The sequence below is a fragment of the Loxodonta africana genome, chromosome 11 (genome assembly GCF_030014295.1).
Source record: "Loxodonta africana isolate mLoxAfr1 chromosome 11, mLoxAfr1.hap2, whole genome shotgun sequence".
In the NCBI taxonomy this organism is placed as follows: Eukaryota; Metazoa; Chordata; class Mammalia; order Proboscidea; family Elephantidae; genus Loxodonta; species Loxodonta africana.
The window spans coordinates 102335460-102361919 of record NC_087352.1 but is presented as its reverse complement, the minus strand read 5'-3'; the positions used below and the strand labels follow the sequence as shown (position 1 = coordinate 102361919).

General features: G+C 42.5%; 1 protein-coding gene across 4 annotated transcripts in view; it reads left to right on the top strand.

The window, feature by feature from the left end:
- The first annotated feature begins 1665 nt into the window (after positions 1-1665).
- PPP4R1 (protein phosphatase 4 regulatory subunit 1) overlaps positions 1666-26460 on the top strand; it is a 105748-nt gene continuing 80953 nt past the window's right edge. For 3 of the 4 annotated variants that reach the window (XR_010323494.1, XM_064294724.1, XM_064294725.1), the window contains exons 1-2: positions 1666-1767; positions 1992-2036. Coding sequence is in view for 2 of the 4 variants with exons in the window: in XM_064294724.1 (XP_064150794.1) it covers positions 1761-1767; positions 1992-2036 (52 nt within the window). In the remaining 2 variants the exon portion in view is untranslated. Of the gene's footprint in view, positions 1768-1991; positions 2037-2205; positions 2386-26460 lie in introns of those variants that run through there. The other variant, XM_010586850.3, reaches the window with a different exon arrangement.

Sequence of the window (26460 nt, the reverse complement as noted above, 5' to 3'; positions counted from 1 at the left end):
TTTATTACACACATTTATGGATGTCAGAGGTCTGATTCCTCAGTTTGAGAAAGGTTTGAGATTTGAGTCCACAGAGAGGCCCCTTGAAAGAAAAGACCTATCTACTTCTGAAAACTCAGCCAGTGAAAGCCCCCTGGAGCACAATTCCACTCTCATGTGGTGGGTCAGAATCCACTCAAGGGCAACAGTTTGGGTGGGGATTTCTCAGTCTCTGGCTCCTTGACAACGCTAAAGCACCAATACATTGTTTTTTTGTTGTTGTTCTTGTCCTTGGTTAAGACCACTATGCAGAAAGAAACCAACTGATTAACTTCCTCTCCAAGAGACCAGGCTCCCAGTAGTAGGGGCAGCAAGTAGTCAGTGTTTTGTTATCCACTTCAGAAGATTAACATTCCGGAGGCCTTGGGTGGAGGTGGAGAATAGGACAGTAAAATGGAGTCAGAAAATCTGATTCTTACCCTTGGGAGCTTGAGTAAATCACTTAATTTATCTGAAAAACAAACAACAAACGGAAATAGTAAAATCTGTGGTGCAGATTTCGGCTGGGCACCTCAAAACCAAACACAATTCCGTTGCTGTCAGTCCATTCTCCAACTCATGGCAAGGAGCGGCTGGTGGACTGGAACTGCCGGCCTTTTGTTTAGCAGAGGAGCACCTCAAACCAAAAAAAAAAAAACATTGCCAGTAAGTCCATTTCGACTCACAGTAACCCTATAGGATTGAGTAGAACTGCTCTATAGGGTTTCCAAACAGTATCGAATGGATTCCACAGCACCTCAAGGGCCACCAAAATTATCAATTTTTAAAAAGATGGGAAACCCTGGTGGCTTTCCTCGTGGTCACAGAGCTCGGCTGCTAACCAGGTCAGCAGTTAGAATCCACAGCCACTCCTTGGAAACTCTATGGGGGAGTCGTACTCTGTCCTATAGGGTCGCTATGAGTTGGAATCGACCCGACGGCAACAGGTTTGGTTTTTTTGGTTTAACAATAGGCATCCTTCATTGGGCACCTCCTAATGACAAGTACTGTACTGTTTCTTAACAAAAACCAAACCCATTGCCGTCGGTTGGCAGCTGAGCTCTTAACCACTACGCCACGAGGGCTCCACATGTTTCCTACAGTCTTCATTTAATCCCAATATTCCCAAGAGGCAGGTGCCGTTCTTCATTTTACGAACTGACCAAACACCTACTAAGAAAACGGCAGCGACAGACTTTGAACCCAGGCCAGCCGCCGCTCTCGCTGGCGCGTCCCGCTTTGTCCGCTCCGCAGTGGCAGGCCAAACCCAGCGGAATAACCTAGGAACGAAGTGCCCTGTGTCTGAAAGCTGCCTGGGCACGGCCGACTCTCGCAAGGGTGACTTTGCGGGAGGGCCCGCGGCGAGCGTGGTGGGCGAGGCCGGTGACCCAACAAAGCGGCGGCGGCGGGGCTGCGGCCCGGCCCGGCACACGCCGCAGGGCCCCGGCGGCGGCACTCGCCTCCCGCGTCGCAGCGCTTGGCGTCCGGGCGCCTCAGCCGAGGGAGCGAGCGCGCCGGGCCGGGCGGGGCGGAGGGACGCCGGCGCGCACCGCCCTTCCCCGCCGTCGGGAGCCTGCGCGCCCGCCCGGCCTCGGCCCGCCCCGCGCGCGCTCGCCGCCCCGCCTTCTCCCGCCGCCACCGCCCGCCCGCGCGCGCCCGCCCGCCCAGCGGCTCCCCGGCTCGCGCCGCGTCCATGTAGCCCCGGATCCCCGGGAGACCGAGGAGGAGGGGGCGACCACAAGATGGCGGGTACGTGCCCCTGCTCTCCGGCGGCGGCGGCGGCGCCCCCCGCCCCGCCCTACCTGCCTGCCGCCGCCACGCCGCCGCCGCCGCCGCCGCCGCCGCCGGCCGGGTCGGGCCGGGCCGGGCCGGGCGGGGGTCCCGTCGCGGGCGGGAGGTGGGCGCGGGGTGGAGGCGGGCTGCGCACGTCCCGCGGGGGTGCTGACCCGGCCTTCCTTTTCCCTCCCGCGCAGATCTCTCGCTGCTCCAGGAGGACCTGCCGGACGACGCGGACGGATGTGAGTGCGGCCTGGGCCGGGCGCGGCGGGAGGGCGCGGCGAGGCGGCCTGGGCGGCTGGCGACCCCAGGGAGACGCGCTGCCGTTAGGATCGAGGGCGCCGGGCCGCACGGGGACGGGCGGCGCCCGGTTGTGCACCCGCGTTCGGTCCCTACCCCCCGCCCACCCTCCTACTGCCCCCAGACCCCAGGCGGGGTTCCCGGTCGTCTGCTTTGGAAGGAGAAACTGGGGGAGCAGTAATTTGAAATGGGAATTGGGGTGTATTTTTCCTCTTTAAGTGTCGTCCGCGAGCCCCACCCCCACCCCCACCTCAACACTTCGGAGGAAGGAAGAGGCTATAATGAAGTGAGGTGTGTTTTCTTCGAGTTGCTCTCAAGTGTTACGGGGTGCAGCCGGCTGTAGGGCGGCTGGCTGTTCGCGCTCCCGCTCTTGATCCAGTTTATTTCCCCAGTTTTGATTGTATGAAGATCCGTAGCTGTAGTTTTACCTTAGCTCTGAGCAGCGTTTAGGTTTCCCCGATACCCGTTTGGTTTGTGGATTACGGGAAGGTCAGAAGGTATGGACTTGATAGGTATTAGGTGTAGAGAGCATATTTTTTTAATCAGATGTTCAGAAGGCCGCCATACCTCCGTAAATATTATAATTGCAGCTTATCTTTGAGAAAATGAAGTGTTAAAATAGTTGATTTTTTTATTCAGAAAAGACTTTCTGATATTGTTTCCAGAATAGCGTCAGAATGTTAAATGTTAAACATTTCTTTTGATATTTGGACAGGAATTTTTCATTTTCTGTTTCGCTAAGCATCAGATGATTTGGGTCGATGAGAAAAAAGACTGAAAGAGAAGCAATTTAGTGAAAGAAGTCACAAATTACAGTTAGCTTTAAATAATTTCTATTCAACTGATGTTCCAGGATAGTGAGTTATGCAAAAATCCGGTTCTGAAAAGGATTTTAAGAGAGAAGTCTATGCAAGATGTGTTAAGTTTATGTCATGGGATCTCTCAGGTGGCCAGGAAATTGTTCTGATTTGAAGGGATAACCAGTGTAGAGTTTGTGGTTTATCTAAGGGAAAGCCTCACTGATAACTGAGGTTTACTGTGGCTAAAACCTATGTTAGTAATTCAGAGATGGTTGCAGTTTGAAATTGCTGTTTTTAAATGCTGTCTAGTTCATCTTTAACGTTGTCTAATGTGATTCCCTTTGTTCAAGTTAAGCTTAATTTTTAAATTCTTGCTTGTTACGAGCATAATGATTGTGAGGATGGCGCAGAATTGGGCGATGTTTAGTTCTGTCATACGTAGGGTCCCTCGGAGTCAGAACTGACTTGACTGACACCTAACAACAACAGAAGTACCTACAGTAAGGGGAATGTGCAATTTAGGAAGGTTCTCTAAAAAGTTATTTTTAATGTAAATAAAGCATATCCAGGCTTCTCTTTTGCTAAGTCTGGGTTTTGTTTGTTTTTAAATAAACATTTCTCAAAGTGAGTAGTACTCATGCAGTGAGGGAAGGCTTTTACATTTCATTTCATGTTTTATCTTAGTCCATTTAGCTGCCTACTAATTAGTTTAAAATACTTAGGGAATCTGTTGATATCAGGGAAACCCTGGTGGCATACTGGTTAAGAGCTGTGGCTGCTAACCAAAAGGTCTACAGTTCGAATCCACCAGATGCTCCTTGAAAACTCTATGGGGCAGTTCTGCTCTGTCATAGGGTCGCTGTGAGTTGGAATCGGCTCAACAGCAATGAGTACGGGTATTGATTTCAGGAGAACAGTGGTGGTTCAGTAGTAGAATTTTTGACTTCAATGTGGGAGACCCGGGTTCAATACCCAGACAGTGCACCCCCTGCTCAGCTACCACTTCTCTGTCAGTGGAGGCTTTGGGTGTTACATATTTGAACAGGTTTCAGTAGAGCGTCCAGACTAAGACAGACTAGGAAGAAAGGCATGGCAGTCTACTTTTGAAAATCAGCCAGTGAAAACCCTATGAATCATGACAGTTCAATCCCTTGTGTATGGGGTCACCATGAGTCTAGGCCTAATAAAAACAACATTGATTTTCAGGCATCTTACAAGGTTAGAATTAGAGAAATGACTGGTTATGTTATCTCTATACAGGAGCTTCTTATATTTAGGTTCTTCAAAACTTTGTAAATAAAAGATTTGTTCATTCAACAAGTATTTATGCATATCTGGAGCAAGAACTTCTGAGTATTCGTTTATTTTCAGCCAAGTGTTCTCTTATTTTCAATTAGGATCCTCCCACAGTAAAGGGATGAGATGTAGTCTGTTTCTTTCTTGACCCTTTAGAACCATAGTCGAGAGGTGAAGACATAAAGAATTCAGCGATGATTTATTCATGAGCTTCAAGACTTCTGCTCAGTCCTGGGGATAAAGCAGTGAATGGAATGGTCACAATCCATGCCCTGTAGTGGTTTAGGAGCACTTTTATTATGAGTGCTATGATGAAAGTATAAGCGGCCATTTAGTGCAGTAGTTAAGAGTAGGCTAGTGCCAAACTGCCTCGCTCCAATCTTTGGGCAATTCACTTAACTTATTTATGCCCAAGTTGTGTCCCTTGTAAAATAGGCATAATAAATATGTATTACTTATTTTTATTTAAGAACATTAAATAATGCATCTAAAGTGGCTAAAACAGTACATAGTAAATAATTACTGTGTATATGTTTGATCTTGTTGTGAGTTAAATAAGAGCTCTAGGGAAGCTTAAAAGGAAGAGCAGAGAAGGAAATTCTGATGCTGAGCATTACTGCTAATGCTTTCAGTGACCTTTTTTAGGTTCATTTTGTTCTCTGCATCTTATGATTAAAATGTTAGGCATTTGAAAGCACAGATAGTTTGTTTGCATGTTTATAATTTGGTTGAAGATTTTGTTAGAATAATTGCTTGTTTTTCTCAGTTGCTACAGTTTTTACAGGTGCTGCCTTTGCCAAGAATATTCAGGAACAAGGACTCTTTGGCCGTATGGCCAGTTGAAGGACCACTTGCCATCTGTTGGTAAGGGAGAAAGGATGAGGAGGAAATCTGGCAAGATGGTTGGTAAGGGAATGAGAAAGCTTGTCACGGAAATGTGCAAACATCCTGGAGAAGTTGGAGAAGGTAGAGGATCTGAGCTCGTAGAGAGAACGGAGCTTGGGCTGGTGCTACAAGTAGGCTATTTCTTAGGCTGTGAGTTTCTCTGTCTCAGGAAGCAGATATGGAGGCCCATGGGATGGAAGGAAATTATTTTTTGGTCGAGGTATAGAATCTTGGTTGCCTTTCCTAAATGCAGAGCCTAGACGAAGTGAAAGTAAGTACAATTATATAGGTAATGTACAGCTGTGGAGGCTAAGAAAGGACCTGGTATGAGTCTAGATTTAGAAAAGGGGACTTCACACAAGTCTCAGGCCTTCTGTTTTGATTTGTTCTGTTTTAAGCCCCAAAGTTTCTGTGTTGAGGTGGTAGAGTGGGGGAAAAGATTTAAGAAAATCTAGCAGTGTAAATGTAAATCAAAATTGCGTCTTTAAAAAACTGACAATAGTCAGATTTAAAATCTTTCTCTCATGCCTATAATTGACATAGTGGCTGCAACAATGAGCTCAAACATAGCAAGGATTGTGAGGATGGTGCAAGACCAGGCAGTGTTACGTTCTGTTGTACTTAGGGTCGCTGTGAGTTGGAATGACTTGATGGCACCTAACAACAACAATAGGATTTGATGAGTTAATGCTAGTGAAAATAATTTTGTTGAAGAGCTTTGAATAAAATTTAATTTTTATCAAAGTACTACATTAAGAAGTATTTTAAAAGAATGATTACACAACAGTAGTTTACAGTAGATCAGAACTCCTAAGTACCAGACAGAATTTTAACCCAGGCTTCTTGTACCTAAATACTGTTTTTTAAACACTGTGCTTTCTTAAATTGCATAGTTTACAGAATTGAACAGCCGAAACAATGTCTTCGTCTAGATGCTGCGTATGGCTTAATGTAACCTGGAGAGAGATTATTAGCAGTGCCCGGCTATAATATAGTTTAGTTTATGTTAATTTTTTTCAGCTGTAACTAACTGGTATTGAAGAGTGCTTGGATCTGAATTATGGAGTATACTGCACCACAGAATTTTCTGTATTTGTTGAAGTTTTGTAATCCTTTTACATTGTTTTTTGTGTTTGAGGGTAGTGTTGAAATAGAAGATGGATCCAGAGTTAAATTCAGTTATATTCAAATAATTGCCTAGACTGTGCTCCTTTCAAATACTCTGAAGCCTTCAGCTATTTTTGAAAACCTGTTTTGACAAGTTTCTTAAAGTCCTTGCCAACTTGGGAACTGAGGAGTGAAAAATGGGGCTATGTCCAGGAGTGGCAAGGGAATCGTGCAGAACCCTAGCCAAGTGCCCTTGAACTTCATGATATTTAGGAGTGTTGTTAAGTGAGGATTTGGGAGAGAGTCATGAGACTTGGTAGCATGTTTTGATGGCCACCAACAAGACTGGGCAGGAGAAATCGTTATTTAGAAATCATGTAATTGGCATCCTGGAATAGAGTGCTTTAAAAATGGTTTTAGTGGTATCCACATGTGTGTAAGGTCAGTTAATGATGCCTTGGTTAATTTCACTTGTAGAAAAAGAAAAAAGGAGGAAACCCTTTGTAAATATGCATCACAGCTGCTTGGGCTTATAGATGTATGACCAAAACAAAGCAAAACTAAAAAAAAACCCTAAATGCATAGTTTCTGTTTGCTCCTGCCTGCCTATGAAAAGTCACTAGCCCTCAGTAGGTTAAGTTCATATCTGCCTCATCTGTTTGGTTGCTGATTTGTTATTTCAGACCTTTTTTGCCTCAGTCCGTCCTCTTACCAAAACAAAGAATTTATATTTGTTCGTTAAACTATTGTTACCTCACTGGTACATTTGCCTTGTATCTTTTATAAACACACATACACACACCAAAAATCAAACCCATTGCTATCGATTCCAACTTATAGTGACCCTATAGGACAGATAGGAGAGAGTAGAACTGCTCCATAGGGTTTCCAGGAATCACGTAGTGGGTTTGAACTGCTGACCTTTTGGTTAGCTGAGCTGTCAACCATTGTGCTACCAGGGCTCCAAATATATATCTGTGTGTGTATATGTATATACATACATATATATATAATTTTTTTTTCTCTTGATAGCAAAGAATTTTTGCCATCAGCAACCTAATAGAGTAGAAAGTCCCTAAAATTACAGTTTTGTTTTTAGCGTTGCTCTGAAAATAAGACTAAAGTAACATTTGGGAAGGTGGGATTTTGGCTAAGGAGGTTAAAAAGTCTGTATTCCCAAGAACTGCCAAGAGGGTCTGGAAGCTGCCCTTTTAGCACAGATCCCTTCAGCTGGAAGAGCACGTAAGATTCACCCTCCCCAAATCCATTCCTTGACTCTGTTAACTTTAAAGTCGTATCTTCTTATCGCCCTATTTTCTTAGACTTGGAAGCAGACTTGTTTTTTGGCCTGATTTCTATCAGTTTGGTTGGTATTTGAGCATTTATCATGTGGCAATTCTGGAAGACCTCTTAATATATTTTGTCTTGTATGGAGAAAAGCACCCTGGGATTTGTAAACCTTTACGCCTATGTTCACATTCTGGCCCTGCCATTTATTCTCTAAATTTCGAGCAACTTTTCTCAGCTCTTTACTATCTTTAAAATGTTGATGGACATTTGGATTGTTCCTGGTTGTGGCTATCACAAACCTGCTGTAAACATTCATGTATAAGTCTCTGTGTGAACATAAGCTTTCTTTCTTTGTGGTATATCCCTAGGAGTGGAATGGCTGTTTAACTTTTTAAGAAACTGCCAAACATTGCACAGTAGTTAAGAGCTTGGCTGCTAACCACAAAGTCAGCAGTTCAAATCCACCAGCTGCTCCTTGGAAACGCTATGGGGAAGTTCTGCTCTGTCTTACAGGGTCACTATGAGCTGGAATCGACTTGACGACAGTGGGTTTGGTTTGGTACCATTTTACATTCCCACCAGAAGTGTACAAGAGTTTCAGTTCGTCCACATCCTTGCCAACGCTTGCTATGGACAGTCTTTTAAATTTTAGCCATTCATTTAAGTATGGTATTTCATTGTGGTTTGAATTTGCATTTTCTTATTGACTAATGTTGATCAGCTTTTCATGTGCTTATTTGCCATTTGTATATATTCTTTGGTGAAATGTCTGTTCAGCTTTTTTGCCCATATTTTTATTGGGTTGTTTGCTTTCTTACTAAGTTTTGTGAGTTCTTTACGTATTCTGGCTATAAGTCCTTTTTCAGATACGTGATTTGCAAATATTTTGCAATCTTTGGCTTGTCCTTTTATTCCCTTAACAGTGTATTTTGAAAAGCAGAAGTTTTCTATTTTGATGAAGTTCAATTTGTCAGTTTTCACAGATGACTTTTATTAGGTTGAGAAAGTTCCCTTGGGAGTTGGGAGATTAAGAATGAATGTTGCATGTTGTCAGATGCTTTTTCTGTGTTGAGATGATCCTGTGTATTTTTCTTTTTTAATTTGTTAATATGGTGAATTACATTGATTTTTTGAGTATATACTGTTAAATTTTTTTTGTTATGGGCAGTTTCAAACACACAAAAGCAAATGAGCCATCTTGTACCTGTCACTCAGATTCAACTTTCATTTATCCACTTACTAATATCTGTATTTTTTTGGAAGGCGTGAAGGAGAGAGCTGAAGTCCGTCAAAGAAATGCCAACTGTTATTTTATCTCTAAATACTTCACTAGGTATATACTTTGAAGTGTGGTATAACCTGTTATACATCTACAGTCATGACAAGGTATAGTAATTTCAAAAAATTTGGAAGATAGCCATCTGGCCAGCTGACTAGAAAAAAAAAAAAAAGACTAGAAGAGATCCATATTTGTGCACATTCCAAAGAGAGGTGATCAACTGAATGCAGAAATTATCGAACAATACCATTAATACCACATGCAAGTAAAATTTTGCTGAAAGTCATTCAAAGGCGGTTAGAACTGCCAGAAATTCAAGCCAGATTCAGAAGAGGATGTAGAATGAGGAATATCATTGCTGATATCAGATGGATCTTGGCTGAAAGCAGAGAATACCAGAAAGATGTTTATCTCTATTTTATTGACTATGCAAAGGCATTCAACTGTGTGGATCATAACAAATTATGGATAACGTCTTGAAGAATGGAAATTCCAGAACACTTATATTGTGCTCAAGAGGAACCTGTACGTAGACCAGGAGGCAGACGTTCAAACAGAACAATTGAATACTGTGTAGTTTAAAGTAAAGAAAGGTGTGCATCAGGGTTGTATCCTTTCACCATACTTATTCAGTCCTTATGCTGAACAAATAATCTGAAAACCTGGACTGTATGAAGAAGAATGGGGCAGTAGGATTGGTGGAAAATTCATTAACAACCTTTGATGTGCAGATGACACAACTTGCTATATGCAAATGCTGAAAGTGAAGAGGACTTGAAGCCTTCAGTATGGATTACACCTCAACATAAAACAAAAATCCTCACAACTGGATGGATAAGCAATATGATAAACGGAGAAAATATTGAGGTCGTCAAGAATGTCATTTTATTTGGATCCACAGTCAACACCCATGGAAGCAGCAGTCATGAAATCATCCATGCATTGGGCTGATCTACTGCAAGGGATTTCTTTAAAGTGCTAAAAAGCAGAGATGTCACCTTGAGGACTAAGGTGCACCTGGCCCAAGCCATGGTGTTTTCAGTCGCCTTATATGTATGCAAAAGCTGGACAGTGAATAAGGAAGACCAAAGAGGAATTGACACTTTTGAACTACGATGTTGAAGAAGAATATTGAACACACCATGGACTGCCTGAAGAAGGAAGAAATCTGTATTGGAAGGAGTACAGCTTGAATGCTCCTTAGGAACAAGGATGGTGAGACTTCATCTCAAGTACTTTGGACATGTTATCAGGAGGGATCAGTCCCTGGAGAAGGACATCATGCTCGGTGAAGTAGAGGGTCAGCAAAAAAGAGGAAGGCCCTCAATGAGATGGACTGACACAGTGGCTGCAACAGTGGGCTCAAGGATAACAACAGTTGTGAGGATGGCGCCCAACCGGGCAGTGTTTTGTTCCAGTGTACGTGGGGTCACTATGAATTGGAACTGACTTGACGGCACCTAACAACAACTAACATAATTTATGGAAATTTGAACGATTAAATTCTTTAAAAACAATTTCCTTGTAACAGCACATCTGTATAATTACTAAATTCACTTTCATCTTAATCATACTGATTACCAGATTAAACAAAGCAACATCTTGCCTATTTTTATCATGCTAAGCTCATTTCACCCTTTTGGGTCAGCTTTAATGGTAACAAAATAATATTGGTAACCAAAGATTAAATTTTATATTCATTTATTGTACCTTTTAGAGGATCACAACCATTTTAATTTTAGTTATGCTATGCCTGTAGTGAGCCAGAGTGATCCCTGAATTACAGAAATCTAGGAGCCAGAGTGATCCCTGAATTACAGAAATCTAGGTCTAGAGGACATATTAAATATTCTTCCTTTTCATTTTAGGCATGAGAAAGATAGACCCAGAGTTTCTAAGGTAAAGGTAACATGGTGGTAGAGGCTAGGATACAATTCAGACCCTGGAGATTTTCATATCCTCTTCCTGTATATCATCTAATATAACTGGAATATAGCTTTCTACAAAAGGGAGGTGAGGGACATTTCTGGGTTTTGTTTGTTGTTTAGATTACCACTTATTGTCATACTGTGCTAAAAGCACCTTACAGTAGTCCCCTGAGAGTTAGCCAGTCCCACAAGTACACAAAAGTGGTACCTGATGAAGTTTATTTAATGGTGAAGTAATTTGCTCAAAGTCGTCTAGCATGAAAGTGTTAGGGAGAATTAAACCTGTCTGACAAAATGTACCTTCCAATTTTGGCTTCCCTTAAATTATGTTTTAGGTCAGTCAGCCTTTTAAAGCTTCAGGGGATATAAGGCAATAGGAAGCATGCTCTGTCTAAGCATTTGGTGGGCTCCTGTCTGTCATGGAAATGTTGGAAGCAGCATTTCCTTGTGTTTTAATGCGCTCACTTATGGGGGAGCTAGTCTGAGAGTAAATGTGAGTGAGAATGTCTGTGTGATCTGATGCACTGATCCTGTTGTTAGCTAATTACCTGTGATGGCCTTATGTCTATGGTCTGAACATTTCCACAGTTACTGCAGAGATCTGAATTTATATTCAAAGTCAGATGTGGTGTAGACATTTTTACATTTAAATCTATCAAATTAATTTCTGGTAGGAATAACTCATCTGTTCACAGCATCATTTATTGGGAATTGGTAGTAAGTCATACCTGGGTTAGCTTGCATTTTATATTTGGATTACCTATGAAAAAAAGGACTGATAGCAACTGGTTAAGTAACTGGGTTAGTAAGACTGCAAGGAAGATGTTTACTCACTCAAGGGAACAAACGCACGTATGGGAGGCCCACACCTGCAAGTGCTTTGGTATGCTGAATACTTCTCTGACTACCAGGCATGGTTTTCATAACTAATTTTGAAAGTACATCATCACATTGCTACCTTTTTTATTTATATATATACATTAAGGAAATGCTTTTTGAAATACTTGCAGAGTGAATTTTAGCAAATCATGCTTGTGTTAATTCAGTTGTGAGATTAAACGTGTTTCAGGAAAATTTTGCACTTAAAGATCATTGCTGAGACGTTAGTAAAGATTTATGCTTATATTTGAAGGAAATATCTCTGACAAGTATTTATATTAAATCACAAAGTACAAATGGAAACTCTACATGCCTATGGCTTGAGGCCACATTACAAGGACTAGGTTGTCAGGTCCTTCAATTTTGTGTTATTTGTCTGTTTCTACTAATTTTATGACCTCCCCCCCCCCCCCCCGCCCAAGCAGTGGCACAGTTGGGTGCCCTCTAAATCACAAGACCAAGGATCCAAAGCTTTTTCTTTAAAGGGCCAGGTAGTAAATATTTAGGTTTTACAGGCCACAGGGTTTCTGTTGCACCTACTCAGCTCTGCCACTGTAGTGCAAAAAGAGCCATCCAAACCTGCTGCCATCGAGTTGATTCTGACTCATAGCGACCCTATAGGACAGGGTAGAACTGCCCCATAGAGTTTCCAAGGAGCGCCTGGTGGATTCAAACTGCTCACCTCTTGGTTAGCAGCTGTAGCACTTAACCAGTACGCCACCAGGGTTTCCAAAAAGAGCCATAGACAATGCATAAATGAAGTCCTCCAGCTCTGTAGTAAATTTATTCTTTATCCATAGCAGAGTGCCCAGCAACACAGGAGGGCTTCAAGACATATTTGCTGAAATAAATCTTGATTTTCTGGCCAAGCTAAATTAGGCCATAAACCTGATATAGGGTCAAATAATGAAATTCTTTTTCTTTTTTTTTAATTGTGCTTTAAATGAACGTTTTACAGAGCAAATTAGTTTCTCATTAAACAGTGAATTCGCATATTGTTTTGTGACATTGGTTGCCAACCCAGAGATGTGTCAACAGTCTCTGCTTCGCAGCCTTGGATTCTCCATTTCCATTCATCCATCTTTCCTATCCCCTTCTGCTTTCTCCTCCTTGCCCCTGGACTGGTGTGCCCGTTTAGTCTTGTATATGTGGTTGAGCTATGTGTATTGTTAGTTTTATGTGCCTATCTAATCTTTGGCAGAAGGGTGAACCTCAGGAGTGACTTCATTACTAAGCTAAAAGGGTGTCTGGGGGCCATACTCTCAGGGTTTCTCCGGTGTCTGTCAGACCAGTTAGTCTGGTCTTTTTTTGTGAGTTTGAATTTTGTTCTACATTTTTCTCCAGCTCTGTCCGGGACCCTCTATTGTGATCCCTGTCAAAGCAGTCGGTGGTGGTAGCTGGGCGTCATCTAGTTGTGCTGGACTCAGTTTGGTGGAAATATGTTATTTTTAATTGAACTTTTCACTTCGCAAACTTTCAGACCTATACAAAAGTTGTACAGATATTATAATGAACTTCCAAAACTCTTTACCTGCTTTAATAACATTTTACCAATTTGCTGTATTTTGCTCTGTGCAATTACACATAGACACAGATTCACGCACATAGTGTATATACTATTATTAATTTTTTTAAATTGTCCTTTAAGTGAAAGATTACAAATCAAGTCAGTCTCTCACACAAAAACTTATATACACCTTGCTACATACTCCCAATTGCTCTCCCCCTTTCTCTCTCCTTTCGTGTCCATTTCACCAGCTTCTAACCCCCTCTAACCTCTCATCTCCCCTCCAGGCAGGAGATGCCAACACAGTCTCAAGTGTCTACCTGATCCAAGAAGCTCACTCCTCTCCAGCATCCCTCTCCAACCCATTGTCCAGTCCAATCCCTGTCTGAAGAGTTGGCTTTGGGAATAGTTCCTATCCTGGGCCAACAGAAGGTCTAGGGGCCATGACCACCAGGGTTCTTCTAGTCTCAGTCAGACCATTAACTCTGGTCTTATGAGAATTTGGGGTCTGCATCCCACTGCTCTCCTGCTCCCTCAGGGGTTCTCTGTTGTGTTCCCTGTCAGGGCAGTCGCGGTTGTAGCCGGGCACCATCTAGTTCTTCTGGTCTCAGGCTGATGTAGCCTCTGGTTTATGTGGCTCTTTCTGTTTTTTGGGCTCGTAATTACCTCACGTCCTCCGTGGTCTTCATTCTCCTTTGATCCAGGTAGGTTGAGAGCAATTGATGCATCTTAGATGGCTGCTTGCTAACATTGAAGACCCCAGACGCCACTCTCCAAAGTGGGTTGCAGAATGTTTTCTTAATAGATTTTATTATGCCAGTTGACTTAGATGTCCCCTGAAACCATGGTCCCCAAACCCCCACCCCTGCTACGCTGGCCTTCGAAGCATTCAGTTTATTCGGGAAATTTCTTTGCTTTTGGTTTAGTCTAGTTGTGCTGACCTCTACAGTATTGTGTGTTGTCTTTCCCTTCACCTAAAGTAGTTCTTGTCTACTGTCTAATTAGCGAATGCCCTTCTCCCACCCTCCCTCCCTCCCCGCTCTCGTAACCATCAAAGAATATTTTCTTCTCTCTTTAAACCATTTCTCCAGTTCTTACAATAGAGGTCTTATACAATATTTGTCCTTTTGCAACTGACTAATTTCACTCCGCGTAATGCCTTCCAGATTCCTCCATGTTGTGAAATGTTTCACCTATTCTTAGTCTTAATTTTCCTTTTTTACTGTTTGAGAATAAGTTGTAGAGATTATGACCTTTAGCCTATATCTCCTAAGAATAAAGACATTTCTCTTACATGATCATAGTGATCAAACTCAGAAAATTTAACATTGATACAATTCTATCGTATATAGTACATATTCAAATTTTACCCATTGCCCAGTAATATCCTTTATGCAACCAGTTGCCACTGAATCGATTCTGACTCAGTGGCGGCCCTACGTGTGTCAGGGTAGAACTGAGTGCATAGAGTTTTCAGTGGCTGATTTTTTTGGAAATGATTCGCTAGGCCATTCTTCCAAGGCACCACTGGATGGACTTGAACCTTCAGCCTTTTGGTTAGCAGCCTAGCTCGTTTACCACTTACACCACCCAGGGACTCCAGTGTCCTTATAGTAACTATCTTTTGCCAATCCAGGCACATGCATTGTATCTAGACTAACTGAAAGCCTTTTTTGATTGGGAATAATTTCTCAGCCTTTTTCTTTCATTATATAAGGTCCCTAAGTGGCACAAACTGTTCGTACTTGGCTACCGACCTAAAGATTGGCCTGGCCATTGGAACCCACCGAACAGCGCCACCAAAGAAGGGACTACTTCCGTAAAGATTACACCCTGTGGAGCAGTTCTACTCTGTAACAGATGGCATTGCCGTGAGTCAAAACCAACAGATACCTTTAACGAAACTTACATTTTTGAAGAGTCGATTTGGGTTTGTCTCTTTCTCATCTTCCGTTTTCTAAGATGTAAGGACTTGGGAAACAGAGGAGGGAGTTTGTCAAGTTTATTGTGGCCTACTGTTGGCGAGGAATATTGACTATACCGTGGACTGCCAAAAGAACAAACAAGTCTGTCTTGGAAGTAGTACAACCAGAATGCTCCTTAGAAGCAAGGATGGTGAGGCAGCGTCTTATATATTTTGGACATGTTGTCAGAAGGGATCAGTCCCTGGAGAAGGACATCATGCTTGGTAAAGTACAGGGTCAGCAAAAAGAGGAAGACCCTCAACAAGATGGATTGACACAGTGACTGCAACAGTGGGCTCAAGCATAGCAATAACTGTGAGATGGAGCAGGACCAGGCAGTGTTTCGTCCTGTTGTGCATGGGGTCACTTGGATTTGGAATCAACTCAACGGCACCTAAAAACAATTGTGGCCTAAGTGGTATCAAGGGAAAAATTGAAGAGTAGAATGGACTATCAGCGTTTTTCTGTTTTATAGCACATTATTAGAGGTTAGTGGGACATAAAAGGTATTTTGATCAAGTTTGAGTTAAGCTTGGAGCCCTGGCACACAGTGGTTAAGAGCTTGGCTGCTAACCAAAAGGTTGGCGGTTTGAATCCACCAGCTGCTCGTTGGAAACCTTGTGGGGCAGATCTACTTTTGTCCTATAGGGTTGCTGTTAGTAGAATCAACTGGATGGCAACTGGCTTGGTTTCTTGGTTGATTTAGGTTATACAAATTTTTTTTTGCTGTAGTACTTTTCAAAGACATTAATATGCTAATGAACCCAGAAACTCCATTGTGACTATCTTACCAAAAAGAAAACAACCCAAACGCACTGCCATCTAGTCGATTCTGACTTATTGGACCCTAGAGGACAGCGTAGAACTGTCCCATAGGGTTTCCAAGGCTGTAAATCTTTATGGCAGCAGGTAGCCATACCTTTTTCCCACTGAGCCACTGGTGGGTTCAAACCACCGACCTTTTGATTGGCAGTCCAGCACTTTACCACTGTGCCACCAGGGCTCCTAGAAGAGAATAAAAAGATGAGGCAGTCGACTTCCGTAAAGATTACAGTCTTAGAAACTGTATGGTTTGGATTTTTTTTCCCCCAATAGAGTCTCCATCTCAGTGTCATATTTGTTCTGGAAATTCAGCTATCTAAACTAATCATAAAATAAGCTCTTCCTCATGACTTTCCAATTACCATCATTCTCCCCAGTTATCTTGAGTTACCAAACATGAGGTCTTGAATTAGTTTTTAACCCTACCTTTCTCACCTACATTTCTGATCAGATGCTAAAAAAATTAAAAATTTGCCCTGTAGTCAATTCTGACTCATGGCGACCCCATGTGTGTCAGAGTAGAGCTGTGCTCCACAGAGTTTTCTATGGCTGATTTTGCAGAAGTAGATCATCAGACCTTTGAAGTTCTAAGCCTCTGGGTAGACTCTTAAGAGCTGTAATTTCTACTGTTATAAAGTATTCTGTATCTCTTCTCTCTTTGCAGTTTCCAACACCCTAGTTCAGACACAAACTGGGGCACTTGAACCCTTTAAGGCATACAACGATTTTCCAGGGGATAAATCAGGTTGGATAACTTTTAAGGGATTTTCTAGACCCCAACTTCCATGAGTACGCTGTAGCAAAGATATGCCTGGGGGTTTGGATCTAAGGTTGTTCCTTTCACACTCCCCCTTCTCCCATTTGACAAAAAGGCCTATCTCTCAACTACCTCAGAGCTAATAGTGTGCATTGTCCCAGGGTGTGAAAAACCTTCAGTGCCAAACAAAAGGACCCTTTGAAATATCGATGAAAGTGTTAAGAGGTGGACTATCTAAAGACTGTAACAAATAGTTTTACAAGTCAGGTGGTTTCTAAAACTTTGCTTTCATAAAAAAATAGAGACATTGATAGTGCATTAAAATTAAATTTTGAATATTTGACACATAATTTGGAAGAAGTTCAAGAAAATGAGTGGCGGTGCTATCAAAACCCTTACCATCACCGACTTATTTATGGGAACAAAATTTCTTAGTGCTTATAGCTCTGTTGCTTGATAGTTAAGACCATGGACTCAGGAATAAAACTGTTTTAAGGTTCAAATCCTTAACTACCTATATGACCTTGAAAAGGAGCCCGGGGGCACTGTGGTTAAGTCCTAGTCTGCTAACTGAAAGTTCAGTGGTTTAAATTCACCAGCTGCTCCGAAGGAGAAAAATGTGGCAGCCTGCTTCAGTAAAGATTTACAGCCTTGAAAACCCTATAGGACAGTTCTACTCTGTCCTATAAGGTCACTGTGAATCAGAGTTGCGTAGATGGCAATGGGAATGGGTTTGGTTTGGTTTATAGCTCTTAAAATGAAAAGGAGAAATTGATGCATTTGCAGGATGGCTGGGTAAGATAAGTGTGCATTCTGTAATCATGATAATCAAATCCTTGTGGCCTCCATAAAGATGGAATCCATAGCCTTATTAATCCAATGAAAAATTAATGAGGAAGTCATTTCAGTATCTTGAACTGAGAGATTCACACCAGAATGATTTCACAGATCTTGGCGGGAGGTAGCAGCATCGAGAAATAGAAGTGAGCCTTTGTCTCCAGTACTTGTACCACTTTTGTGTGGAAGTGATTGTCAATCATGATTGATAAAGTGGTGCCAAAAAGGTTGAAGGAAAATATAATTTTGTTACTATCTAAGAGTATGTTTTTCAAATATGGTCACTAAATAATCCACATTTGAACTATTTGGGTTATTGATTAAAATTGAATGCTCCTGGGCCTCACTGCAGAGCCCTGGCAATGCAGTGGTTAAGAACTTAGCTGCTAACCAAAGGGTCAGCAGTTTGAATCCACCAGCCACTCCTTGGAAGCCCTGCGGGGCAGTTCTGCTCTGTCTCGTAGGGTTGCTATGAGTTGGAATCATCTCGACAGCAGTGGCTTTGGTGGTCCTTACCCCAAGCCTACATAGTCGGTATCTGAAAATCGACACTTTCTGTTCCTGACCCAGAGGAATGTTAAACACGTTAACGTTTGACAGTCCAGGAGTCTTCTCTCCCCTCCTTTGCTCAAAAAACAAACCACTTTTTATGGAACAGGATTAATATTAAGATTAGCAGTGAGAGACTCTGATGAAACAGTTTGGTCACGGTACTAGAATTCTAAAGCCTACATAAAGGTACCTTTGAGGTCATGCCAGCTCACCAGTCTTATGTTACAGAGAAGGAAAATGAGGCAAACGAGAGTAGCCAAGTGGCTTTTACAGCTTTGTTAGGTAGTAAATGGGGTACTTTGCTATGAGTTGTAGTTGAGAATAAGCTGTATCAAAATTTTTCTGTGCCGAACTGAACCCGATCCCATCAAGTTGATTTCAGTTCATAGCTGCCGTGCAGGACGGAGTAGAACTGCCCCATAAGGTTTCCAAGGCTGTAATCTTTATAGAAGCAGTCTGTCACATCTTTCTCCTGTGGAGCTGCTGGTGGGTTCAAACCACTGACCTTTTTGGTTAGCAGCTGAGCGCTTGACAACTGCACTACCGGGCTCCTTTTTTTCTGCACAGCTGGGTGTTATTTTTAATCCAGCTTGACAGTCTCTGCCTTTTAATTAGGATATTTAAACTTTTTGCCCTTAATGGGATTATTGATAAGATTGTTCTCTCTCTTCCTTGTCTGCTTTATCCTCTTTCTCTGCTTTCTTTTCAAAAGAAAGTATTTTTTAATGATTCCATTTTATATCCTTTATTGGCTTATTACCTATATGTCTTTGGTGGATTTTTTTTCTGGTGGTTTTGTTTTTCACAGTGATTGTTTTAGAGTTTATATTGTTGTTGTCAGGTGATGTCGAGCTGGTTCCGACTCATAGTGACCCTGTGCACAACAGAACAAAACACTGCCCGGTCCTGCGCCATTCTTACAGTCGTTGTTATGCTTGAGCTCATTGTTGCAGGCACTGTGTCATCCCGCCTCATTGAAGGTCTTCCTCTTTTCCGCTGACCCAGTACTTTGCCAAGCATGATGTCTTTCTCCAGGGACTGACTGATCCCTCCTGACAACATGTGCAAAGTATGTAAAATGCAGCCTCACCATCCTTGTTTCTAGGGAGCTTTCTGGTTGCACTTCCTCCAAGACAGATTTGTTTGTTGTTTTGACAGTCCATGGTATATTCAACACTCTTTGCCAACACCACAATTCAAAGGTGTCAGTTCTTCTTCGGTCTTCCTTATTCATTGTCCAGCTTTCACAGGCATAGGAGGCAATTGGAAATACCATGGCTTGGGTCAGGCGCACCTTAGTCTTCAAGTTGACGTCTTTGCTCTTCAACACTTTAAAGAGGTCCTTTCTAGCATATTTACCCAATGCAATGTGTCCTTTGATTTCTTGACTGCCTCTTCCATGGGTGTTGATTGTGGATCCAAGTAAAATGAAATCCTTGACAACTTCAGTCTTTTCTCCGTTTATCATGATGTTGCTTATTGGTCCAGTTGTGAGGATTTTTGTTTTCTTCATGTTGATGTGCAGTCCATACTGAAGGTTGTGGTCTCTGATCTTCGTTAGTAAGTGCTTTAAGTCCTCTTCACTTTTCAGCAAGCAGGGGTGTGTCATCTGCGTAACACAGGTTGTTAATGAGTCTCCCTCCAATCCTGATGCCCCATTCTTCTTCATATAGTCCGGCTTCTCGGATTATTTGTTCAGCATACAGATCGAATAGGTATGGTGAAAGGATACAATCCTGACACACACTTTTCCTGATATTAAACCACACGGCATCCCCTTGTTCTGTCCAAACAACTGCCTCTTGATCTACGTAAAGGTTCCTCATGCGCACAATCAAGTGTTCTGGAATTCCCATTCTTCGCAATGTTATCCATAATCCACACAGTCGAATGCCTTTGCATACTCAATAAAACACAGGTAAACTTCTTTCTGGTATTCTCTGCTTTCAGCCAGAATCCATCTGACATCAGCAATGATATCCCTGGTTCCACGTCCTCTTCTGAATTTCTGCTTGAATTTCTGGCACTTCCCTGTCAATGTACTGCTGCGATTGCTTTTGAATGATCTTCAGCAAAATTTTACTTGCATGTGATATTAATGATATTGTTCAATGACTTCCATATTTGGTTGGATCACCTTTCTTGGGAATAGGCATAAATACGGATTTCTTCTAGTCAATTGACCAGGAAGCTGTCTTCCATATTTTGTGGCATAGATGAGTGAGCACTTCAGCACTGCATCTGTTTGTTGAAACATTTCGATTGATATTCCATCAATTCCTGGAGCTTTGTTTTTTGCCAGAGCAGCTTGGACTTCTTCAGTACTATCGGTTCCTGATCATATGCTGCCTCTTGAAATGGTTGAACATGGACTAATTCTTTTTGGATTGTAGAGTTTATAGTAGCGATACATATTTGGTTTATTACAGCCTACCATTTCTTTGTAGTGTAAGATTACAGCACTGTACTTTATCGTTTCCCTGCCTGTGTGCTCTTGTGGTTATATGCTCTACTTCTACGTGTTATAAATCCCACAATGCATATTTTTGCTTTCAACAGTCAGTTATTTTTTAAAGTGATTTTTAAAATAAGAACAAAAGGCTTTTATATTTATCCACATATTTTCCATTTCTCATGTTCTTCATTCCTTTGTTTAGATCCAGATTTCTGTCTAGTATTGTTTTCCTTTTGCTTGAAGGATTTCTTTTAATATTTCTTGTAGTACAGATCTGCTGGTGATCTCTTTCAGCTTTTGCATGTCTGAAAAAGTCTTTTTTCACCTTTGTATTTAGAAGTTGTTTTTGCTGGGTATAGAGTTGTAGGTTGACTTTTTTTTTTTCTTTCAGTACTTTAAAGATTTGTTCCACTGTCTCCTGGCTTATATTGTTTCAGATGAGAAGTCTGTTGTCATCCTTACTTTTGTTTCTCTGTATGTAATGAGTTTTTTCCTCTGGCTGCTTAAAAAGTTTTCCCTTTATCCTTGCCTTTAAACAGTTTGTGATTGTGTTGTGCCTTGGTGTATAGACAGTCCCGGGATTATGAACAAGGTGTGTTCCTAAATCTGTCTTTAAGTCAAATTTGTACATAAGTCGGAACAGTTAAGAATGGTTCATATCTGATGTCAGTTAGTCGGATGCTTGTCTTAGTATGTAGTGAACCTTTCTATGCATAAAAAACATTAAAGGAACACTTCCAGATACATTAAAACATCTTTAACATAATAATAGAGTAATAATAATGTTTTGATGTATGTTGCAAAGTAGTACGTGTTAATACGAACCATTGTATGTACATTCTGCACAGCTGAAGAGATAGCCACAGGGCAAATGTTACCCAAACTACTCAGAGGATTCTGTTCTCGAAAGTCTTGGAGACCAGTTAGATACTTTGTTGTAGACACTGAACCAAAAAATCTACCTTGTACCACCAGGCTGCATTCCACTGGGTTTTGAACCCTCCGCAGCAGAGGCAGGCAGGGTTGGGGGTATGGGTAGGATGGTGCTGGGGCCAGAGGGTTCGTTCCTGCATCACCTCCTCACCAGACCTCTCAACCTCATGTGCAAACTATTAGGCCCCTGCATGTGCTAAAAGCAAGCCCGGTGCCCAAGGGTTGAGAACAGGACGCTTAGGAAAACCCAAGTCCGATGTTCTCCATAAAACCAAAACAAAAAAACAGACCCCTTGCCGTGGGGTCAATTCTGACTTATAGCAACCCTATAGGACAGAGTAGAACTGCCCCATAGGGTTTCCAAGGAGCAGCTGGTGTATTTGAACTGCTTACCTTTTGGTTAGCAGCTATGCTCTTAACCACTATGCCACCAGGGCTCCAAAAGTTCTCCATGGACCCTGGAAACCGTATAGACGTACGGAAGTCAGGAATCTAAGACTACCCTTACCCACTTCCAGCCGCCAAAAGGCTAAGAACTACTGCAGAAGTGAAACCCCACATATGTGAGGTAGGGGAAACAGAAGCCCAGAGAGGTGCTTTGATGGTCCCCATTGCACAGCGTGGAGAGCCCAGCAGGATGGGGTGGAACAGACCTGGGTAAGGGGGCTCCGTAGAGGCCCAGCAGTGTGCCCAGTGTGACACACTGTCCAGTTGTACTGGGAGAACACAGTGTGATGCCCGCCTTCTGGCTGCTGGTTATCACCACCTGCAGACCCACCATGCAGAGCAGAGTTGTGACGCTTGTGGCACATGAATGGCGGGTTCAGCTCTTTCTGAGCTCCAAGGGAGGCAGGAGCATGTGGGCTCTCCACTCGCTGCTGTGGGCTGTGGCTGGACACACCGTGTCACAGGGGCCTGCTTGCTGCCAGCAGCCACTCAGGGACCCACTGCAGCACCTGTGCACATGAGAGAAGTGTAGCCTGTCGTGGGAGCTTGGGGGCCTGAACATTGAGTCCGTTTTTTTGTTAGACTTTACAGGGGGTTGGTTCGTAACTATAGGTGTACGTAAGTCAGACGTTTGAAACCCGGGGGCTGCCTGCATTATCGTCATTCTTGCTTATGGGATTCACTGAGCTTCTTAGGTCTGTGGCTTTATAATTTTCCTCAAATTTGGAAAAATTTCCTTCACTATGTCTTCAAAAAGGAGCCCTGGTGGTGCAGTGGTTAAATGCTTGGCTCCTAACTGGAACGTTGGTGGTTCGAACCCACCCAGACACTCTGAGGGAGAAAGATCTGGCAATGTGCTTCCGTAAAGATTACAGACAGCAAACCTCAGTGGGACAGTTCTACTCTGTCACCTGGGGTTGCCCTGAGTTGGAATTGGCTTGATGGCACACAACAGTGTTTTCAAATATGTTTACGTCCCCCTTCCTCCGTTGGGGATCCCCGTTGCGTATGTGTCATCCATGTGCCTGCAGTCTTCCCAGAGTTAACTGGTGATCCCGTGTTTTCCTTCCTCAGTGCGGTTGGTCCCCATCGTTATGGATTCTGTACTTGTGAATTCACCTACTTGCTGAAATTTATTTGTAGCCTCAAACTCAGTGCTTACAGCACTTTTGTGGTCACTTGTACGTACACACACGCTCACAGTGGCAGAAAACGTGAGTTGCCTGACAACTTGTTGTCATCTAAGGTCAAACAAGGCGGGTTTGGTATTTGCTAATTCAGTGTTCACAGCTCCTTCATAGAACATAATTACTACTGTGAATAACAAGAAGTGACTATTTTTTCTCCGTTTCATATAGGATAGTTTCTCTTGCTATGTCTTGAAGGCCATGAATCTTTTCTTCTGCAGCATCTAATCTGCTGTTAATTGCATCCAGTGTATTTTTCATGTCAGACATTGTTTTTCTCATCTCTAGAAGTTCAATTTGGGTCCTTTTTTTCTCCATGTGTCTTCTTAACGTACACGGGCTTGTCTTTCTTGAACGTATGGAAGTATTGTTTTAATACCTGTTTTTCCGGGTCCTTATCTGCTAATTCTGTTGGCTTTTTTAATTCTGGATCTATTCCTATTGATGAATTTTTTGACTCATTATGGCTTCTGTTTTCCTGCTTTTTGCACACATGGTTGATCATTTTTTATTGGTTGCTAAACAGTGCAATTTTTACCTTGTTGGGTGCCAAATATTTTATGTTCTTTAGGTACTCTTGAGCTTTGTTTTGGGACACAGATAGGTTTCTTGGTGACAGTTTGTTTCGTTTTCTTTTAATAATATTTTATTGTGTTTTTGGTAAGATTTTACACAGTAGTTTAGATTCCGATTAAACAATTTCCACACAAGTTGTTCCGAGACGCTGGTTACATTCACAGTGCATGAACATTCTCATTATTTCCATTCCGGTTGTTCTGTTGAAAATTTCTTTGAAAGCTTGCTTTAAGCTTTGTTAGGCAAAATTAGAACGGCTTTTGGTCTTGGGCTAATCATTTGCCACTTTGGAGGCAATACCTTTGTGAGTACTCCACCTGTTGCCCCATGTATTATAAAGGCTTTCCTTTTCGCTGAGAGGGACATGAACTGTTCCTGGCTCTTTGTGATCGTTGGGGATTGGTCCACCTCACCCTTTCAGGTGGTTCTTTCCCAGACTCAGGTAGTTTGTTCACATGTATGCAGTGATTTAGAACTTAGCTGAAGACTCGGGAATCTTCTGTAAACCTCCAACATGCTCTGTGGAACGCTCTCCTCTGTGGTACTCTGCCCTGCATATTCTAGCTGCTTTGGCCTCCCTGAATGCTCATTTTGTCTCTTCAGTTCAAGGAATCTCCTGGGTTTCCTGGGGGATCCCGATGGTACTGTGGCCTGAAAATTTTTTTGCAGGCAGTAAGCTGAGGCAGTCCTTGGGTTGCCTCATTTGTTCCCCCTCTCTCAGTGGTGGTTGTCCTGTACTGCTTTTTGTCCAGTGTCTGAACAATATATTTCATATATTTTGACTGTGTTTTAAATTGTTTAAGGTATGAAAGATGTGGTGAAACTCATGTGAAATTGTGGACTACAGATTAGTAAGTAAACACAATTAACCCCATGCTACCTTGCTTACTGGTTAACCTGCCCCTAAATACCGAAACTAGTTTTATTTGGCAAATTTTTGTTGTTGTTAGGTACCGTCGGGTTGGTTCTGACTCGTAGTGACCCTGTGTACAACAGAACGAAACGCTGCTTGGTCCTGCGCCATCCTCACAGTTGCTGCTGTGCCCATGGTTGCAGCCACTGTGTCAATCCATCTCGACGAGGGCCTTTCTCTTTTTTACTAACTCTCTGCTTTACCGAGCATGATGTCCTTCTCCAGGGACTGACTGATCCCTTCTGACAGCATGTCCAAAGTATGTAAGATACAGTCTCACCATCCTTTCTTCTAAGGAGCATTCTGGTTGTATTTCTTCCAAGACAGATTTGTTTGTTTTTTTTAGCAGTCCATGGTATATTCAATAGTCTTCTCCAACACCACAAATCAAAGGCGTCAGTTCTTCTTCGGTCTTCCTTATTCATCGTCCAGCTTTTACATGCATAGCAGGCGATTGAAAACACCATGGCCTGGGCCAGGCGCACCTTAGTCTTCGGGGTGACATCTTTGCTTTTCAACACGCTAAAGAGGTCTTTTGCAGCAGATTTGCCCAATGCAAAGCGTCTTTTGATTTCTTGACTGCTGCTTCCATGGGTGTTGATTGTGGATCCAAGGAAAATAAAATCCTTGACAACGTCAGTCTTTTCCCTGTTTATCATGATGTTGCCTATCGGTCCAGTTGTAAGGATTTTCATTTTATGTTGAGGTGTAATGCGTACTGAAGGCTGTGGTGTTTCATCTTCATCAGTAAGTGCTTCAAGTCCTTTTCATTTTTAGCAGGCAAGGTTGTGTCATCTGCATATGATAGGTTGTTAATGAGTCTTCATCCAGTCCTGATGGCCCGTTCTTCTTCATATAGTCCAGCCTCTCAGATTATTTGCTCAGCATACAGATTGAATAAATACGGTGAAATGATACAACCCTGACATACACATTTCCTGAATTTGAACCACACAGTGTCCCCTTGTTCTGTTCCAATGACTGCCTCATGGTCTAAGTAGAGGTTCTTCATAAGCAAAATTAAGTGTTCCGGAATTCCCATTCTTCGCAATGTTATCTGTAGTTTGTTATGATCCACACAGTCAAATGCCTTTGCATAGTCAGTAAAACAGAGGTAAACATCCTCTGGTGTTCTCTGCTTTCAGCTGGGATCCATCTGACATCAGCAGTGATATCCCTGGTTCCGTATTCTCTTCTGAATCTGGCTTGAATTTCTGACAGTTCCTTGTAGATATATTGCTGCAGCCGCTTTTGAATGATCTTCAGCAAAATTTTTCTTGCATGTGATATTCATGATATTGTTCAATTATTTCCACATTCAGGGAGATCACCTTCCTTGGGAATAGGCATGAATATAGATCTCTTCCGGTTGGTTGGCCAGGCAGTTGTCTTCCAAATTTCTTGGCATAGATGAGTGAGTACTTCCAGTGCTGCATCTGTTTGTTGAAACATCTCAGTTGGTATTCCGGCACTTCCTGGAGCCTTGTTTTTTTGCCAATGCCTTCAGTGCAGCTTGGACTTACTTCCTTCATTACCAGTGGTTCCTGCTCATATTGGTACCTCCTGAAATGGTTGCATGTCGTCCAAGTCTTTTTGGCATAGTGACTTTGTATTTCTTCCATCTTCTTTCGATGCTTCCTGAGTCGTTTAATATTTTCCCCATATCCAGAACCCAGCGCCATCAAGTTGATTCCGACTCATAGCGACCCTGTAGGACAGAGTAGAACTGCCCCGTGGAGTTTCCAAGGAGCGCCTGGCAGATTTGAACTGCCGACCCTTTGGTTAGCAGCCGTAGCACTTAACCGCTAAGCCACCAGGGCTTCCCATTTTCCCCATAGAATCCTTCAGTATTGCAATTAGAGGCCTGAATTTTTTCTTCAGTTCTTTCAGCTTGAGAAATGCATAGTATGCTTTTCCCTTTTGGTTTCCCGTTTCCAGATCCTTTCACGTGT